The sequence below is a fragment of the Setaria italica genome, chromosome VII (genome assembly GCF_000263155.2).
Source record: "Setaria italica strain Yugu1 chromosome VII, Setaria_italica_v2.0, whole genome shotgun sequence".
Classification (NCBI taxonomy): Eukaryota; Viridiplantae; Streptophyta; class Magnoliopsida; order Poales; family Poaceae; genus Setaria; species Setaria italica.
Genome location: NC_028456.1, coordinates 18,589,731 through 18,609,693, shown reverse-complemented (window position 1 = coordinate 18,609,693; position 19,963 = coordinate 18,589,731). Strand labels below are relative to the sequence as shown.

Here is a 19,963-nt window from a genome sequence, read left to right as displayed (position 1 = left end):
TGCCTCCCTCAGATACCACTCCTCCGGATCTGGTATCCGCCGAGTCTGAATCACACATCACATCACCATTGGCCGCTCGGTTGCGTGGTGCATTTTTTTCAACCCGTTCTGGCGTCTAGTTTCGAGAAGAAAAAAAAGTTCGGTCGGCAACTTCGTTTGGAGATAAGGGTTTACGGTAATTTGAGATTTTAAGTCTCGACTAATCCTCACAGATTTCAGATTTTAGAGCAGGAATGCAAAAGATAGTCACTTGGTTAATTGCGTGCGTGGTAATTAGCCTGTCCACACGCGGTCGTATGCTCGTGTTGCCACCAGAGGAGAGGGGGCAAAGACTGACCGGCTCAGACAAACTTTGTGTTCGTGCTTTTGTACCAAAGGCCCAAGCCTGTCTAAGTACTTGCGTGAATGGGGCTGACGGGCAATCCACAGTGATGCTCCAGCAGGCCGGCCTCCAAGTGCGTGCGGCGCCACATTTGGGCCTCATTTTCCGCATCGCTTTTGCTTATGTGGTGATGAATTTAGCCCGTTTTGTTTTTGAGACGAAACGTGACCCGTTTCTCGTTTTACACGAAAATTCTGAGATCCTTTTAGGATCTGATGAAATTCTGAATTACTCTATACAATTCGCGCACATCAGCAACCACAACCTTTGTCCAATTCTCCATTGCTAGGTCCTACCAGTTTCCGTTTCGGGGAACACCTAGGTTCTACGCATCGCAACTACCCCTGACCTTTTTTCTTACGGGCAGTTTTCATTCATTCGGCCTGACCGTTTCTTGGGGACATTTCCGGTCAATTCTAATAATCGTCACTTTGAAATATATGATATACCGTCATCGCAATCAACGCTATAAAATGGAGCATCCGGTTGTCCCCGTTGGTTTTTATTCTTGCGACCCTACTTCTTTTAATCTTTTTTTTTTGCTTCCTCTCGTTTTCTTGCTATCGCCGTCCTTTCCTGCCCTCCAACTGCTGTTCTTTGGCGCCTTGTTAATTCTTCGTTATATTAGTATGAAAACGAGCTAGCACGGTAGGAGTATAGTTTATTTCTCCCATTCTTTTCACCCAATCCAAAGCACATATATGTTGCAAGCTGCCTAGCATTTGCACATAGAAAACTCTATTTTCTATATGACAGTATGACACTCTGCATGCAAATCTTCTTCTTTTTTTCTGCAAGTGCCATGTCATACACACGTATCGCTATGATCGTGGCATGGGATAAACAATGCGATACGGTAGTGATAAACTTAACTTACATCGTGGCGGATATGGTGCGAACGTTCTCCGGTCCGGTTCCCTGTCGGGGAACGTCCCTGTTGCCATATCATGCACACGTATCGTTTCAATGATTTGGGTGTGGAGTGCCTGTGCAACCTTTTACTGTGACATCTACACCGGAAAACAGCAGCAAAAAAAAACTATATTTCTCAGTACTGCGATCGAGACATGTTCCGAAGCTCGGGACCTGTTTAGTTCACCCCCAACTTCCAACTTTGACACTATGAAAAAAAATTCTCCATCACATCAAACTTGCAGTACATGCATGGAGTACTAAATGTAGACGAAATCAAAAACTAATTGCACAATTTTGTTGTACTTTGCGAGACGAATCTTTTGAGCCTAATTAGTCAATATTTGAACAATAATTCACAAATACAAACGAAACGCTACAATATGCTACAGCAGTGATTTTGCATCTTCAAAGTTAGGCAACTAAACAAGGCCTCGCTCGCTAGTAAATTCCCACCAAATTAATCGGTTTGGATTTTGGACCTAGTGCACCGTCGCCACGTTAGCGCTGTGGTCTGTGGATGGGGAATATGATGGACGCTAGCTAGCTTGCTTCTATGCATGGTTACGCCACGCAAATTTAACTAAAGCATCCCGTAACATCATGGAAACAAATATTATTATTGTTACTATTATTATTATTTGATGGAGGCTGCTCACCTGAGATGATTGACGGCAACGCCCCCCGAGTGTTACGCTGGATTCCATCACGTCCGGATAGAAAAAAGGGGCACAGATTCTCTAGTACGTCAAGAACCAAAGAGTACTCTATGCTATGCCTGCTGCGTTGCTACCACTTTCCTCCAAAGTAATCCAGGGGCTGGATGGAGAAAAAGGTGTGCTCTTAAAGTTCTGGCATTCTTTTTTTCCGAGACCTTTTGGAGCTTCAGCGTTGTCACCTTTGGTTAATCTAGAAGCGCCGGCGTGCCGTATTGGCATTTGTGCGTCGTCTCCTTTTGGTGTCATGCCTAGTTTTGACCTTGGGTGAACACACGGGCCAGGTAAGTTAGTTCTCTTAAAAAACAGATCGAGTAATAGAGCTCACTCTGACCTGAAATGTATATAATTTTTTTCGAAAGAAGTATGTATAATCCCCATGGTACCTTTAACATTTTCATATACCCTACAAAGTTATTAAATGATACCCCATCCGATTTAAGATATATGACGTTTAGGGCATTGGTTTACGATGTGACATTTTGAAAAGTAATTTCTATGAAAATATGGGTTTAAATAAATGTGATTAAATACAAGGTAAATACTCTAGTAAAATACCTATCTTGCATCGTTGACATATAAGTATATAACTGTTCATATATTGATGGCTAAACTTAATCTTGTTTTTCGAAAACAAACTTAGTAGGAAACAGGGCACATCAAATTTATTCAAACAAAAATTGTGCCTAGCACATTCTCACAAAAATTGTCGAAAAAATGCGGATATTGTCGCTCATCACGAATGCTATGCTCCTCTTACTCTTTGATCCGATGTTTGATGTACATCAACACTAATTCTTGAAATACCTTGTCATCAATGTTGGAGAAGGAAGCCCGCGATTGTACAACTGACGAGGGTGTGCATTCATCAATAATTCCTGATCCGTGAGACCGTGACTATGCAGTGGTACCAATACTAATAAGAATAAGATGCTATATGTTGCACTTCTTCTTAATTAGCTTCTTGACGTCAATCAAGTTTAAATTATCTACGATATATAGACATATAGTTGCCATGATTAGCTTTTAGCATATGCCTATGTTTCCATAACAAGTGATCATTTAGGCATGCATGCTACCAATGGAAGCTAAGGGCTATGTGTGCTATCCGCAGACAATAAGATTGACACCTTAAATTTTTGGACTTCTACTAATCGAGCATACATTTGGTACCTCCGTGTATATGAACTCAAATAATAAAAATGAAATAGTCAAGGGCAGATCTAGCGGTGGGACGGGTGGGGCTCAAGCCCCCCTACCGCCGCTCGGATAATGGAGCCTCCTCCATGATTTTTAGGAAGAAGGAAGAAGAAAAAAAGGGAGGGAAGAAGGAGGAGTAAGAGGGAGCTCCTCCTAAGCTCAGGTGCCGCATCCGGTCCTTGCAGCTTATTATCTTGGAAAGTTTATAGAGGACCTATAAAAAAGTTAAATGCTTGAAAAGGTGTAGAGAATCAAACCAAATAAATGTTTGTGAAAATTGAAGATATCCCCCGCCTCTTTCCTCCACCAATATCCTATACCACGGAAGAGTGAAGCTTCAATAATACACAAGTGTGTAAAGGAAGCTAACGTCGAGATTCTTAATACACTATACTCTAAGGATGATGTATCTCTTTACACGAGGTATGCTTCATCTATGTAGTCTTTTAGCCTATTTTCATGAAAGAACTATGTGTCCTTTGTTAGTAACACCAACTCCGATCTACTAAAGGAAAACAATGACTGTGACCTTACATGTCCATTTCCTTAACTGGTCTCTTCATAGTTCCCGCGAAAAGGTTAAAAAGCTCATGTGTGATCATTTTATTAATTATTGTATGTAGATCTCTAACAATTACGCATCTATTTGGCAAGTCGTTGATCGAAGCTAAAAACAAAATTATTTGTATACTAACTTGTTTTTCTTGGCTAATCATGAAAAATTTTAAATCTAAAAAATTTAAAGCTGTACAAACACGTAAAAACACATTCCATAAAAATGCTGAAATCAAAGTGAATCCTTCCTTTTTATTGATTAGTCCTCTCGTCATGAAATTATAGTGACATAGCGCACAATATGCTACCAAGATTCTTACCAGACTGCTTTGAAGGTAGTCCATCCCAACACGTACATCTAATTTCTTTGCCGTCAATCAAGCCACAATGATCTATAGCATATGCCGCCACCGCGGCCGCCCTCCATCCATCTTTCGGCTAGACGCTGCTCACTCAGCCGGCTCCATCGACACGTGTTCTTTTAGCATGTCCGACACGAAAGCGCGACGTGTTCTCCATTAACCGTGTCGGTTTTCAGTTCCGTAGAGACTTTATCACGAGTCGAGCATAAAATCCATCAATTGTCACCTCATCTCATATAGCATGCACCTGCGCTAGATGACAAAACATCACGTTTCTCTCTTTTTGACGCAGGCACCTAAAAACAGGCACTAACGAAAAGGTGAAAAAAGAAAAAAAAGAAGCTCAAAAGGAGGAGAGGAAAAACCACATCAACCAAGCACAAGCAACGAGGCAACAAGGAGAACCCACAGACGCCCGCCACACCACGAGCAAAGCACCGGCCAATCATTTCCTGCCGGCGCAAAGAAGCGACACCGCCTCCGCTCCGCCACGCCGGAGAGCAAACACCCCCAGAAATTTCAGCGCAGAACCAATAAAAAAAAGTTGGAAAAAATGGACGCGACGGTGGGCTGGAACAGAACAGAAAGCAGCGAGGCGAAGCGAGGAAGAGACGGCCGTACCCACCAACAACCCAGCGCAAGCCGCAAGCCAACAAAAAACCGAGAGGGGTGTCGCCGTAGGCGCACACGGGCACACGCGCTCCAACACCCCTCGCCCTCTCTCTCTCTCTCTCCTCACTCCTCCCTCGCGCTCCGCTCCGCTCCCCCACACCCCTCTTCACACCAAATTTCCTCTTCCGCCTGGCTGGCTCTCGGCTGCGCGGCTGCGCCTCCCTCTCCCCGCCCCGCGCCCATATAATCCGGGCCGGCCGGCTGGGTCCCCGCGCGGATGGGCTCGCTCTCGCGGGGCTAGGGTTTGGTCGGTCGGTCGGTCGGTCGGCTGGTCGGCGTCGGGGGACGCCGGCGCTGCTCCGCTCGCCCGCGCGCGCTAGGGTTCGATTCCCACCCCGGGGCGCCATGGTGCTGCAGCGCTTCTCGTGGCCGCACGGCGGCCGGCACGCCTCCTTCTGCGGCAGCTTCACCGGGTGAGTACGAGTCCCACAGGTCCCGTCTCGGGGCCTGGGGAGCGGCCTTTTTTTTTTCCCACCTGTTTCCCCCGTCTGGGTTTGGCTTTGCGGCGGCGGAGGGGGATGCATAATGCCGTTCCCTTGCTCCGGCTCTTGTTTGCTGTGGCCGCAGGTGGAGGGAGTACCCCATGGCGCTGGTCGGGAGCGAGTTCCAGGTCGTCTTCGATCTGCCCCCCGGGGTTTACCAGGTGGGTTCGCCGCTTCCTCTTGCTCCGATTCGGCTCGCTCTTGGTTGATGGCTTGTCACCGCCCCGCGCTCGAAATTTCTCCGCTGCTTGGTAGTGTGCTCCGGCTAGCTAGGCCCGCGGGTTCTCGATTGGAGTCCTTGTGGGTAGAATTGAACCTGTTATTTCGCACGATTGGCGCCCCTGTTACTGTTTTCTGCTTGTTACTTTCCATGATTTTTTTGGAATTGTGCTTGATTTCACTTGGTTTGTCGCGGCGTGCTATTTCTTGTCAGATGGTTGCGGGCAGAAATGCATGTGCGGTTAGTTGGTGGTTGTAGCGGGTGGGTGTTGAGGTGCTGTGCGGTGGTGCTTGCGGGCTTAATGCGTGCCGTCACTGATGATCCTTGCATGCCTAATGGGGGGAAGTGTCATCGGTTTCTTGGAGGGAGCTATTGCATTTCTGTGCTTGGGTTTACGGTTTGTAGTTAGTGAATGCTGAAATGCTGATGTCATGTGAAATCAATGTTAAGTATCTTCTGATATCAAGTAGATAGGGCATGGGCGGTATCAGGCATTGTGATTGTGAACTACTGGTGCGTTTTGTCCCCCCTTTACTTGCTGTGACTGTATTACAGTGTAGCAGCCAGATGAAATGTCCTGGTTATTTTGCCTGATTTGGAGTCTGGAGTTTTAACATCGCATAAACCGCGGATAGGTGTATCTATAGCATTAACTAGAAAATTCCATGGGGAAGATATAGTGTTAAAAGGTTCGTATCCTATAGTGGCAGATCTGGCATAGATGTTGGGGGACCGCCCACATCACACTGTCTCTGTTGTTTCCGACAAGAGGCTTTAGCTCTTGCATAGCGACAACTGCTGTAAAAGGAAAATGTCACAACAGTTGGTTGCTGTATTACAAAGGCAGCCCTTCAATGTCATTATGAAGTGAGTCAGTGTTAAATACAGTCATACCTCCGTCTCTCAGGTTTCTGTATTTTTCATTTCTTTCCATGTGTACGGGGAATTTCTTTGTTGTGCCACTTTTTCTCTGGTGGCAATTAATACTTGAAGTTACACTAAATACGTCCTGAATGCCCCTTAATTGTTGGTAGTCCTTTGAACTCCTTTCGTGTTTAGCGACCAACTATTATGAACCATATCTTCAAGATATCTTTTTCCCAATTCCTATCAATTGATAGAAACATTAGATATTTAACATCTTCACAGTGTGTTTCGCATTGGATGTTTGGCTTTTGACTTATTTCTGTGTAATTCCTGGACATAACATTGCACATTGGTACCAAACTTACACCCATGTTATTTGAATTCTCTGATGATAATGTTCACATGTGATTGTTTGGTTCCATTCGAAGGTTAGCAAACTATTTGAACGTGATATTTGCTGTGCCGGTTCACACTGGCCAGCTGTTGCATACAATATTCTGTTGCTTCTATTACCTTTTTTTGTGCCATTACATACATTTATTTGGCCTTTTGGTGCAATTCAGTACCGATTTTTGGTTGATGGTGTCTGGAGGTGCGATGATACAAAACCCTTTGTACGTGATGAATATGGACTAATCAGCAATGAAGTGCTTGTGGAAAACAATGCACAACCTGTTGTGCAGCCAGAGCCGCCTTCTACCAGAGGAATTAATATGGATGAGGGTACCATTTTTACAACAGTATGTCTCAGAAGTTTGATACCGTATTTTCTGTTTTGCATTTTCCTGAACTAACTTTCTATTATGTACTGTGGTCTTAAATATGCAAACAGATGCCTCCGGAGCCTTCATCACAAAACCCAGGCATGCAAATAGCAGTTTTCCGCCATGGGATCTCTGGAATATTATTACATAATACCATATATGATGTTGTTCCTCTTTCTAGCAAGGTTGGATTCTTTTCTTGAAAGTCTTCACTTTGCCTTTGGCTATGTGAATAATCGGAATCCTTATGAACATTTCAGTTAGCAATTTTGGACGCTCAGCTTCCTGTTAAACAAGCATTCAAAATAATGCATGACGAGGTATGTGTGCTACTGTGCCTGTAAGGCCTAAACTACTACTTTGTGGTGCTCATTTGCTCTCACTTGAGCTTTGTTCTGTTTTTTTTTTAATTACTGAAAAGATGTACCGGCAACTATTAGCCTCATTTTTAGAAGCAGTTTAATTTCTTTTCCTTATCATGTTTTACAACTGGACAAACAACAAACACTCCTAGAAGCAGGCATTTTTTCATCTGAACCTGCAGTAGCATGATTTTACATCATTCAAAATGAAATAAGCTTGAAAAATAGGCAATTGTACCCTTTTGAGGTCCTATTTGTCTGCTAAACCATTGTCTGTGTGTGTTGTATTCACATGTGTTGTGGATCTGTAGCCAACATTTGATGTCCCCTTCTGCTGATTAACTTTAAGAGTATCTTGCAATTAACTTTGTTTTTTTAGGGCCTTGCTTTGGTTCCTCTCTGGGATGACCATCAGGGAACCGTAACAGGCATGCTCACTGCATCGGATTTTGTATTGATGTTGAGAAAGGTGGGAATGAAGAACTGTGTTACTCAAAAGCATTTTATGTTTTTTTAATTATTGTCTGCTCTGCAGTTGCAGAGAAACATAAGGGCTCTTGGTAATGAAGAGCTTGAAATGCATCCCATTTCTGCTTGGAAAGAAGCAAAACTGCAATTTTATGGCGGGCCTGATGGTGCTGCCATACAGAGAAGGCCATTAATTCATGTACTGCTCTATATATTTGCTAGATTTTTTTTCACTTTATTTGCTTTATAAACAGTTTCAAGATCAGCACCTTCAAAATATGAAAAGATAGTGTACGGAATTCTTGATATGGTCTCTACTACAATGTTAACCTTAATAATCCCATTTGTGTCAGAAGACTTACAAATTGTCTAATAACTTGAAAGAGGAATAAAATTGACACTAATAGATGTTGCCATTATTTCCCCCCTCAATCTATCAAATGATTGTAGAAAAATGTATATGATGATGATGAATGAGGTTACACCATGAATCAAGATAAAAATGGATATAACTGTTTTTCACATTTTGGAATATTATTTCCTTATGATTACTTGACCTGTGGTAGTAACGCGCATTTCATTATGAGCTTTCTTTAACTGAATTAAGGGTGATGCCCTTTTTTTTTGTGGGCGGGGAGGGACTAGACTTGTAATAAGCTCCTAATAGTCTTTCTTGAATAGCCTGTATTAATTGTAGCAAAACATTTCTAGTAAATACTTGTTTTTTAATCTTATGGTGCTACATGTCTTTCTTCAGGTTAAGGATTCAGATAATTTAGTGGATGTGGCACTGACTATAATCAGAAATGAAATATCTTCAGTTCCTATCTTTAAGTCCTTGCCAGATTCATCAGGGATGCCTTTGCTTAATCTTGCAACCCTTCAGGGGATTTTGAAATGTATGATATTGTTCTATAAGACTACAATGGCCCATTATTTGATTAATTTCACCTGTGTCAAAATGAGCTAACTTTTAACTTGATGATGTTTTTAGTTCTTTGCTCGAAGCTACAAGAACAGGCAGAAGGTTATTCTCTTCTGCACAATCAGCTTGTCAATATTCCTATTGGTACATGGTCTCCACATACAGGGAGAACAAGTAACAGACAGCTCAGAACTTTGCGGCTGAGTTCTCCTCTAAATTCCTGCCTGGATCTGCTGCTTCAAGGTATTTTGACATTTCAGATGCAGTATTGATATTGATTTTCCCAACTGTTTTTTAGGATCATGAACAGCAAGTATTGGCTACACAATCAACTTAATCATGTGATTAGTTCTTGAATAACGCAGATAACAATTTCAAATCAACAGTGAAAGTATGAACTAAATTGTACCACGGAACATGCACGGAAGCTTTCTAACATGTAAAGTCTTAGATGATAGGTAGGATCATGCATCACATCACTTTAGTCTCCATCTGTTCGAAGTTTATACTTGTGACAGAAAATAACCCAGTTTCTGGTCCTGTTGAATCATGACTTTTCAAAGTTGGAGAAAAGAAATGTTCATTAGATTTTACCTGTTGGATTCCTGCATATAATCTGCTAAATGTTGCACTCAGCAAGAGTATTTACTGTCTAGATTAAGTAAAGTTGACCTGTATACTGTGCTCCTTATGAATTTGTTATTTATCGTTGCTAGTCCTTACAAATTTATTTTGTATAGTTGCTAGTTTGCTGCTGCAGTGGCACATTAGGAAATGCATCTAGCCAATTGGAGAACTTAGTGAGCAAGGTCGTATCAGTATTTATGGAAGTTTTTTTTGAATGGTTTGTTAACTCTAGGGATTCAGACATGGATTTGTGATACAGACCTGCGATATGATCAATAAACTCATACCAAGTGCATTTGAAATGTTAAAAACATACAATATTGATGGTTAACTGTTTTTCCAAGTTTGCGGAGATTCTAAGCCTGTTCCTTTTGAACTGCATGTGTTGCTTCCGAACTTATAGCTGTCAATCTTTATAAAGTAACAATTCATTACTGAATTGAACTATTACGCCCATTTATTCTTCTCCAGATAGAGTAAGCTCAATTCCTATAGTTGATGACAATGGATCCCTCCGTGATGTTTACTCACTCAGGTTTGCATACTGTAACATTTGCTTGTGCTACTATCCTGTTCTGTTATCTTGTTTTGGTGAAACCAGTTGGTCTATGCCAGATGAAGTCTTGCAATGGGGTTGCACATCTTTGTGTGATGGCACCATGCACTTCAAAAATAAGACAATTTTACTAGAAACTGGCCCTTGTCTGATTTTTATTGTTATCTCCAGCATTGGATACTTATCTTGGGTAGCTATGGCTTTGTTTGTGGAGGGGCCTTGAACTGTGAACACTTAAGAGTTGATAAGATCAAAGTAGTTAGCTATTACTTGTGGCTTTCACCTTTGAGGGGTGATGGCATTATGCTAAAGAAAATTTTGTTGTCAACTTTGGTCTGAGATCCTAATTGCTACTTTTTATCATTACCCAGTCACCCCATGACCTTTGGCATTTCTTCTACTCAGGCCTTTGTACATTTATACCATCTGTCTATTCCCTGGATAGCAAGATGCATATCAACAAGGTATTTCAAAGAAAAAAAAGAAAAAAAATTCTAAGCCACTAAAAGCAAACTGCTTTTGCCATCCAGTGTTCTTCTGCCCATAAAAAGTACATTCTAGGTGCATCTGATAAGATTTTTTTTAAAGAAGGGGCTGCTGTGTCTTGAAGAACGGACACTCTTTAAACTTGTGTCCATTTTGGCATAATCTCTTTAAAAATATACTTTGGATGTTCTGAACATTAATGCTCTTTGCCATTTTCCTGAAACCTACCAAAGACACGTTATCTTTGTTACTGATCCCCTAGTATGCTACCTTTATACTTATATATTACATGGTTTCTTTTGGAAGGCTCTTTATATAATTTTTTCCACAAAATTGAGTTCATCAAATCAAAATAAAAGCTATCTTCGATCTTCAGAAACACTAACTTAAGAGAGACTTGAGTAGATGATTCCGTTAGTTTATTTGACATTTTGGTTGTTCACTTGGGAGTATCTTAACTTTCAGTTTTGCCTGTTTCTACAGTGATATCATGGCTCTGGCGAAGAATGATGTCTACGCTCGCATTGAACTTGAACAAGTGACTGTGCAAAATGTAATTCATTGCCTTTTGCTTTTTAATCATGCAAGTTACCTTTTCTTTCGCATGGTATGCATATACTGAGTTTTCATAGTGAAAAACTGCAATTCCTCTGATTTTGATGATCAGTATCAACACTGTTAGTTAATTGCTCAGCTCATTGGTTATCTCTTCCTTTTGCTAAAGTCAATGGAGCAGTTGAAGCTCCACGTTTTGGGCCATGCCCTGTAGCTGGCTACTGCCTGCTGTTCTCAGCAGCAGTACCATCAGTAGAAGGGCAGTATGCCCTGTCACTTTGTAGTACTAGAGTAGATAGATAGTTGGTAGATTCACTCATGGTTTTGTGTACTCTACATTGACCTTTGGTTCTATAAAGTAGGAAGAGCAGCTGCAGCTCTAACCAGTTCAGCAGCACCAAATTAAGCCTGTGCAAAGTGTTTTTTGCGTGTGTGTGCTGTTCTCTCCTATCCCTTCTTCTACCTCTAGCTCAAGGTGTGTGTGAGTGTGGCTGTGAGTTCAGGGAACTCACCTTGGCCATTGCCGACAAACACAAGGCTTTTGCACGATGGTGTTTTGTCAATCAGAACATAGAAAGGAAATTCAAAACAAGAAATTTTCCAGTGGGATGTCCAATAGCTCATTTAATGAATAAGTCCGTGTTACAATTACACCTGAATTTGGTTGTTTTGTTTTGCTGGAATGGACTTGACCTTAGGTTTGTTTGCGGCATCCATGTATACATGTCATGGGTGGCCCATGGAGCCAAATAATCACAGGAGTCCCTTAGTAGCAGCCTATGAGCACCGTGCACTTGTCTTTTCATGGAATAATTTTTCCACTGTCATGGTTTCCTGGAACACCAGCGGTGGGCTCTATTCCAGGTGCTCTATTGTAGAGAGGTAGGGCATGGTGTTGGAGCCGAGGACGGGCAGGGACGGAGCACCCAGGGCAGGCATGGTGCCAGCGCGGAGGACGTCCCCGTGTTGGACAGAGTGCCGGACATCTCTGAATCAGCCGTGGAGACTGTGGACATCAGCGGCAGGAGGAGGCGCGGCTGGTGAGGTGTGCCGTGGAGAGGAGAGGGGGCGGCGTGCAGATCGCCGCGGGGGTGGGTGGTGGCGGCGCGATGGAGTCGCGAGGTCGATTAGATTGGGAAGGCAGTGGAAAGGAAGGTTAGGATCGGATTGATCCCGGTCTCGTGGTACCATGTAGAGAGGTAGAATGGGAAACACCACACACTCATTTAGGGGGGGGGGGGGGGGCTTCATATATATAGCCAATATGGCTTGGTATACAAGGAATACAATCATGTATACATGGAAAGCATATAAACGGCTATACAATCTCTAATACTCATGGATCCTGTTCGTGGACCATCCTTCACAGCTTCAGCCATTGCAACAATGACATGTGTGCAAATGTGAGTTCTGTTAGCTGGTGTTTATCCAAAAGGTGGTACCAGAGCCCCCAGGACATGGACTGACAGCCGCAATACTGAATCAACTTGCAGTAGAGTTTCTGATATTGGTTTGTCGAACCCACTTTTATCTAAGCAGAGGAAGGAGTTCAACCCAAGAGTTAAGATCAAAGCTTCTTTAAGCTTAGCAATAGGTCTTGATGCCAATGTGTCGGAGGCATAGATATAATGTGCCCACTTTTACATGTTCACTTTGTTTTGGTTGCTGCTAATATTTTTGTAAATCATACTGTGACAGAGTCAGTTCTCTAAGAGAGGATAATATCGTTGTCTTTAATCTTTTTTAGGCATTGGATGTGCAATACCAAGTTCAGGGCCGAAGACAGTGCCATACATGTTTGCAGACAAGTACCTTGCTTGAAGTCTTGGAGGAATTGTCTATTCCAGGTACTAGTTTGTGTGATTCATGTCTGTGATCTCGTCAGGACCGAATTTGGATTTCATTTATTACAGGAAATCAGTTACTTTTGTTTCAACAGAAATTTGGCATGCTGATTTAAATTTTTGACGCTTGTTATGTCTTGCCATCAGGGGTGCGGCGGGTGGTTGTTATTGAACAAAGTACCAGATTTGTGGAAGGAATCATCTCATTGAGGGACATATTTACATTTCTCCTTGGATAGGATCTGTGTAGTCATTTCATACATGAAAGCTTCTTGTACCTGATTTGGACAAAATAAAAAGGTTGTTGCAAATGTCATAGTCAGTCTTCCCTTTTTGATCTCGCTTTTGTTCTTTGTGATGCCGTGAACTCTGCATGATCGGTGTTTAAAGAAAGAACAGGCAAACACCTGGGAAGTGATACAAGACTGAGATCAAGAGCATCCAGCACTGCTACATTTTCTTCTCATGAGAATGTCTTGCCCTCGTCCAACTGATAATTCCTGTTTTGCAGCATTTTGCAACGTACAAGGAATGCGTGGTTATCTTTTGAGAGGTCACAAGACTTATCTCTGGCTGTTCTTTTTTAAACATATAAAGCTTTCGTTTATTGTTCTTCCAGTAAAGAAATAGAGGCCATGGGACCATCTCTTGAAGTTTTCTGTGGATCGTCCGAGACCCAGCACCTTACTATATAAAAACTTATTTAAAAGAATTCCTCTGTCTAATCGTTAAGGATTGCATGTACAGCTTTTTCATTTCCTTTTGGTTTTTGTTTCTATGTTTTAATGGCTCAGTAAATTTGCTTGCTAGATGGTGCACACAGAGTGCAAGAGTGATGGGAAGCGCTCCTCTTTTTTTCTTTAAGCCTACTTTGTTGCCTCGATTCCTGTGTCCCCTCTTGTACATGTGGATAACAGACATCGAATTTACGTTCCGGTGTTGTTTTTATCAGGTACTGTACAAGAGAAGATGTTAACTTGAAATTCCCATTTCGGAAACAAAATGCTGTGAACTTAAAGTGTTTTCGCATTTCCATAAATTTTAAATACTAAGACGTGATGGTAATTGATATAGTAGCTACTGGTAAACGAATCTCGTGTCAGCTCCGACATGCCCTACACATATCAGTCCAAAGTCCGTCACCCACGGATCCATGATCCATCAATACACAAGGCAAGAGCGACGCGCGGATCGGATTCGCCGTGTCGATGTGGACGTGCAGATGCTCGCCCTCGCCTGTCGACACACTCTCGAAATGCTCTTCGTGTGATCAGGAGGAGCTCAGGAGTCAGGACGTGGCTGCAAGGATATGATTCTCCTGTCCTGCCTGCGTGTCAACACTGGAGCAAGCCTCCTACGTGTATAAGGAAGGAACTAACACTAGAGCAAGCTGCAAGGATGGAGTACCTGAAAGCGGGACATCAGCCGCGGCCAATCACCGCCGACGGAGGACGGTTTCTTCCTCGTCGGCGGTGATGGGCCCGCGTCTGATGTCCCTAGCTGGTTCGCTTCCACCACCACGCCGAGCATTAGGCGCCGCGCCTAACATCAGGCAGCTAGCTGCCTGATCGCGTCCGGACTTCCGGTTCTTGCTTGCTTGGTCTCTCGAAATCTTTGTTGGTTTATTTCGAAGCTTAAGCCAAGGAATAGAACCTTATGAAAAGTTTTGTTACGTCCCTTTGCAATAAAGGAATGAGGTCATAGGAGCTCTCTTTACAACACACTGAACTTTTGTGGATCACCAAACACCTTACATAGATGATTTTCTTGAAACAATATAATTCCTCTGTTTCATTTCTATATAGGATCCGCGTTGGCAGTCATGCACATCAATTCTATATAGGATCCGCGTTGGCAGTCCTGCACAATTATAATGATTTTCCATGTTCCCTTTTGGTCTTGTTTTCGGTATTCAAATGGTTCAGAAGATTTGATTGAAGGACAGTCGTATGTGCATGGTGCATCAGTTTCGTCATCACCTCTCGTGGATTCAAGAACTGGAGTGGAAAGTGACATTAAGAAAGATGCTTGTCATCGAAGACTGAACAACAGCAGTGAACCAGTAAGGATATAAACTAGACATTTTTTACTATGAAGGAATGCAACTTTTAATTCCTTCTCGTAATCAGTCAATTATTCACATCATGCTAGCAATTACATATCATAGACAAACAGCGAGCTACTTTTCTTCAATTTACATACCAGTCTTAAACGAGATTGCCAGAGAGAAAATTAGCCTGGTACGTCGAAATGAACCCACCGCCACCACATCAACTGGCATGCATCAATCATGGGCTGAAATCAGCAGCAGGACAAGTAATCCTGGTCGTTTCTTGTGTCCAGTGGATAATTTTCTGGGCGAATATTTAAAATGCACAGGGTCTGAGCGACTCTCACCTTTCAGATTGAATTCCTGCAAAATATATCACGAAGGATCTGCTAGCCGTGAGAGAAATTTAGTTGCACTGCGCCAGGAATTTTTCCACATCCCTCTTCAAATCATTCATGAACTTCCTTTGTTGGCATCGGAATGAGCTTGATTTGACAATAAATTGCAGTTGCCACAAAGTTCATGTATCTTCAATTTCATGAACGAAAGCAACCACATGTTCTGTGTGAAACTGCAAGATGACTCCATCATTAGATTCCCATTTGGCAGCACAAATAAAATGACTCGTGAATACAGTGGTTACGCCTGCACCTGCAGAACAGTGAGATTTGGTATCAGAAGCTCAAGCTATAGAGATAACAAATTCTGAAATATATATTCGAATTCTCACAATAAAAAGTATGTACCTTGAATCTTCATGAATCTTATGACTGCAATTCGCGCTAGTCCTCTTTCCAAACTATTGTCTACTTTCAGTGTTTCTGAATTCTGATATATATTCCCCTGCAATCAGCTCAGCATAGTAGTACCATCTTTGAGCTCTGTTGTAATTGAACTGCAGCCTACATTCCTCCTGCTAATCCTTTCATCCATCAACTTCCTGATCCTCGCCACATCCTCCCACCTAATTGCATCTGCATAGATCCCAGCCATGGCAGAGTACACCCCACTATCATCAGGGTTCAGTTGCAACAAATGCTGGGCTGCAACCTCCGCTGCCTCCACGTTGCGATGCATTCTACATCCAGCAAGAATACCTCCCCACACATAACTGTCCCCTTCCATGGGCATCTTGCTGACCATGTCCATAGCTTCCTCAATTAGTCCAGCCCGACCAAGCAGGTCAGCCATGCACCCGTAATGTTTCAGTTCCCGGGGTACATTGTGCTTGTCCTCCATGTTGCAAAAGACGTGCCTTGCCATGTCCACAAAGCCAGTGTGGCTGCAAGCGATCAGCACCCCCAAGAAAGTGACTCCGTCTGGTTGAATTCCATCAGAGAGCATCCGGTGGAAGTACTCCAACGCTACCATGCCATGGCCGTGCATCGCAAGTCCAACGACGAGAGCATTCCACGTGAACACGTTCCTCTCTGGGCATGCCTCGAACACCTCCCTCGCAGCCTCGACGCAACCACACTTGGAGTAGAGATCAACGAGCCCCGTGCACAAGAATACGTTAGGGCAGGGCCTGGTCCGCTTTACATACTCATGCACCTCCCGCCCCTTGTCCAGCGCCCCGAGCTGTGCGCAGCACGACAGCACCGCGGCCAGAGTGACATCGTCGGGCCTGAAGTGCTCCTCCCTCATCCTGTCAAACAGCCCCACCGCCTCCTCCAGCCGACCAGCCTTGGCGCACCCGGCGACGACCGTGCCCCAGGACACGGCGTCCCGCACGGGCATCCCCTCGAGCACCTCCCGCGCGGCGCCCACCCGCCCGGCGCTGACGTACGCGTGCATCAGCGCGTTGTGGGAGACGACGTCCGGGGCGGATGGCATTTCGTCGAACACCCTGCGCGCGGCGTCCGGGAGCGCGTGCCTGGCGTACAGGGAGACGAGCGCGTTGGCGACGTGCGGGGACGGGAGGAGGTTGCGCGCCACCGCGACGGCGTGGAGGGAGAGCGCCAGCGGGAGGTGGCGGCGGCCCGCGGAGGAGGCCGCGGAGACGGCGAGCGGGAGCGTGTGGCGGGTGGGTGCGACGGAGGCGCGGAGGGAGGAGCGGAAGAGGAGGAGGAGGGGAGCGGCGGGGAAGGGGCGCGGGAGGCGGGAGTAGGCGGCGAGGAGGAGGGTGTGGGGCCCCGGGTCCGGGAGGGAGAGGTGGCCCGCGACGGCGGCGAGCGCGTGCGCCGCGAGGACGCGGCGGAGCGGGTGGCGGTGGCGCGGGTGGAGGAGGTGGGGGAGGGAGTGGTAGGGCGGAGGGAGGCTGAGCGGTGGGCCTGGGTTAGATGGCGCCATCACGTTCTCGGCAATGACATGGCGTTGAACTGGTAAAGCATATGCGTTGTCTGCTATGTGCACGGAGCACGGTGCACCGCCGACACAGCACGTGACTCAGGTTACTCCCTCACCGGTGGGGCTCCTATATGGCCCAATAAGCATCCGAGCTTCCAGCCTACTAACGGCCCATGTCCACTTTTACCTTCTTCTCCTCCGCGGTCCCCCACCCCGCCGCCTACCCCGTCGCCTAGGTCGGCGGCTGGGGTATCACTACGCCTTCCACCCACCATCTACCTCCGTCTTTTCACCCCGCCTTTCCTAACCTGACGCTCCTCGCCGGTTCCGTCGCCGGCCCCTGGAGAACCGATCCTACCCGAGCGCCGCCTCGCCTTTACCGCAAGTTGAACAAATACCAGCGCCGGCCCACTGCCGCTGCCCCGACTTCCTCCTTCTCTACGGCCGCTGGCCATTGTAGCCCCCCGGAACCCTGAAAGCCTAACCCTAAGCTCCGTCAACCTCGACCGCTCCCCCCACATCCCACCCCTCCCCTAGCTCTCACTACCTCTAGCCGAGCTTCTCATCGGCGCGCATGAGACAGAGCGGCCGTGGCGGCAGTGGTGGCGTCGGATCGAGCGAGCTGAGGAGAAAGAGATCGTGCAGCTCATATGGACCGCACGAATCTCAAACAGGAAGCCATTTAGCTTCGGGGCTTCCGGAAGTTATATAGGTTCTCCAACCGGTATCATACTGGCCCACCATCACCGCGGCTTTGAGCCATAGCGGGCCACGGGCGCTAACCTTTGTTCTTAGACCTATTTCGAACAAGTCTTCTTTCCCCTTCGCTACAGGCGAGAGCGGCGAAACAAAAGGCGACTCCTTCTCCTTTGCTGATTTGGCCGACGCTTCACCTCCGACGTCCTTGCCGGCATCGGAGAGCGTGGGGACTAGACGGTCGGCAGCGGATCCGTGTACATCTACTAGGTATTGTAGTCAATCTTGTAGGATGAGTTTCCTAGTGGCTCTTTGTGGCCGACCAGTTCCTTTGTCCCTCCAGGGTATTTCCGACGATGGCTCGTTCTCCAGAGATAGATCTGTCATGTATGTTAATTTCCTACTTGAGAAATTGGGTCAGTTTGTTCCCCGTTAGGTTGCTTTGTCGCCAGGTGTTTTGGTGTTGCCAACGGTGTGGCGAGGATATGGCCGGTGGCCATCAAGGTTTGCTCGGACGTTCAGTGATCCATGTGCACATTGTTGAGTTTGGTGTGCAAATTGTTGTAGTGTTAAAATTCAATGTTGCTTCCTTGGAAGCTTCTTCATTGAGGTCGGAATTGGCTTCAAGCTGCAAACTTGGTGTGCTTCTACCAGTGCAAGCTTGTCGAGCGGTGGCTCTGGTTTCCAGCAATGAAGACGACTGGGAGATTTTGCAAGGATCAGGATGTACTTTACAATTTTTTTAGGGGTGTCTTTGTAAAGATGTATGTGTAATCCTTCAGATGCAACCCGGATTTCTAAAAAAAAACTTGTTTGGAACGGACAAAAGCAAAATAAAGAAATAGAAAAATATAAAAAAGAATAGGAATGTGGTGTTGAAATAGAGAATTGGAAAAACGTAAAGACATAGCTGTAGTGGTGTTTGGAACGACAACTACGAAGGAAACCACAAGTTTAAACCTGACAGTCTGGCTTACTTTTTTTAAGCCCTAAGGCATGGTCACTTGGTCACAGAAATCAGCCTATATGCAGCATCGACCATAAGAAAATACTGCAGAGTGACCTTTTTTCCGAGTAATAAAAAGCTAGTGCAAACTGATGCGTTGCATTATATTTGCTGCAAATAAAAGGGTGGGTAAGTGCGCAAACCAATATAATCCTACATTCCTACTACATGGAAATAAGATCGATCACATGCACATTCATAGTGCCTGTAGGAACAGCCATCCAGTAGTCTATCTAGCACCCTTGCTTTTTACAACCATCACTCCATCAGCAACCTGCAGAGATGATTGGCGAATCCGAATCATCAGCTGCCCGTAGGGCGTTCTCAGCCTCTCAGCAAAGCACGCATATGGGTGCTTTCCAATGGAAGGTTTGATGGCCGACGTCAACGCATCAGTGGAGGATTATTGCTGCAAGATTTCTCCTTTACCCAATTTCGGTCAGGTCAGTGCACCGCAAGCCGGTTATGTTAGCATTCCTTCTAATTTTGAGATTGATGAGCATGAGCCCATGATTATCACTTTATCAGAGGAAGACCCTTTAACCCGTCAGCAAACTTCACCGTACCTTCTTCCCTGGGGCAAGGTCCGGCAACTACTTGGAATCATCTTCTGTTTACTGTTCTAGTTGGGAAAAAGTGAAAAGGTATTACTTTGCCAGGTGAAAGAAGTCCACACATACATACGTTAGAATTACGACGTTGCTATTGGGTATGTTATCCTGTAATAATGATGTTCCTGAATTCTAAACCAATTCTTTGGTAAAGCAGAGCGGCCACAAAATGAGGCTGTCCAACAGTCTACCGATTCAGAGCCCCAGAACAAAAGCATGCAGCAGGTTCGTTGACATTCTATTCGTGGGGACTAGTCAGTGCTCACTGGGCACTCTATAGTTAATTCCATCTTAGGGGAACCTTAAGCATGAGATGGAATCCAGAGTCTTCTTTCGATAAAGGCATGGAAATCCCT

The 19,963-nt window shown here is 44.9% G+C and overlaps 2 protein-coding genes across 5 annotated transcripts; one reads left to right on the top strand and one right to left on the bottom strand.

Annotated features, from left to right (window-relative positions):
* The first annotated feature begins 4,814 nt into the window (after window positions 1–4,814).
* On the top strand, window positions 4,815–13,667 carry LOC101765086 (sucrose nonfermenting 4-like protein). 4 transcript variants are annotated; one of them, XR_002678593.1, is made up of 14 exons: window positions 4,819–5,212; window positions 5,367–5,442; window positions 6,932–7,108; window positions 7,201–7,317; window positions 7,393–7,452; window positions 7,874–7,963; window positions 8,030–8,161; window positions 8,720–8,861; window positions 8,957–9,130; window positions 9,986–10,049; window positions 11,040–11,109; window positions 12,859–12,958; window positions 13,103–13,255; window positions 13,467–13,667. XR_002678593.1 is itself a non-coding variant. In XM_004975422.4 (13 exons), the coding sequence occupies exons 1-13, from the start codon at window positions 5,145–5,147 to the stop codon at window positions 13,192–13,194; spliced, it is 1,362 nt and encodes a 453-aa protein (XP_004975479.1). In that variant the 5' UTR covers window positions 4,819–5,144; the 3' UTR covers window positions 13,195–13,410. The 4 variants fall into 4 exon arrangements, 2 of the variants coding, with proteins under 2 accessions (XP_004975479.1, XP_022684132.1); XR_002678594.1 differs by lacking the exons at window positions 13,103–13,255; window positions 13,467–13,667 and adding an exon at window positions 10,476–10,534 and having other exon boundaries at window positions 4,815–5,212; window positions 12,859–12,945; XM_004975422.4 differs by lacking the exon at window positions 13,467–13,667 and having other exon boundaries at window positions 13,103–13,410.
* Window positions 13,668–15,002: 1,335 nt separating this feature from the next.
* LOC101764667 (pentatricopeptide repeat-containing protein At5g61800-like) lies at window positions 15,003–17,297 on the bottom strand. Its single transcript, XM_004975421.3, has 2 exons — window positions 15,752–17,297; window positions 15,003–15,656 (listed from the first exon to the last, which is right to left on the bottom strand). Exon 1 carries the CDS (start codon window positions 17,295–17,297, stop codon window positions 15,855–15,857), a length of 1,443 nt encoding a protein of 480 aa, XP_004975478.2. The 3' UTR covers window positions 15,003–15,656; window positions 15,752–15,854.
* Between the last annotated feature and the right edge of the window lie 2,666 nt (window positions 17,298–19,963).

Coding starts and splice junctions, on each gene's coding strand:
- LOC101765086 (XM_004975422.4), top strand. CDS start 5,145: ATGGTGCTGCAGCGCTTCTCGTGGCCGCACGGCGGCCGGCACGCCTCC. Junction 5,213..5,366: donor TTCTGCGGCAGCTTCACCGG/GTGAGTACGAGT, acceptor CTGTGGCCGCAG/GTGGAGGGAGTACCCCATGG. Junction 10,050..11,039: donor CGTGATGTTTACTCACTCAG/GTTTGCATACTG, acceptor CTGTTTCTACAG/TGATATCATGGCTCTGGCGA.
- LOC101764667 (XM_004975421.3), bottom strand. CDS start 17,297: ATGGCGCCATCTAACCCAGGCCCACCGCTCAGCCTCCCTCCGCCCTAC.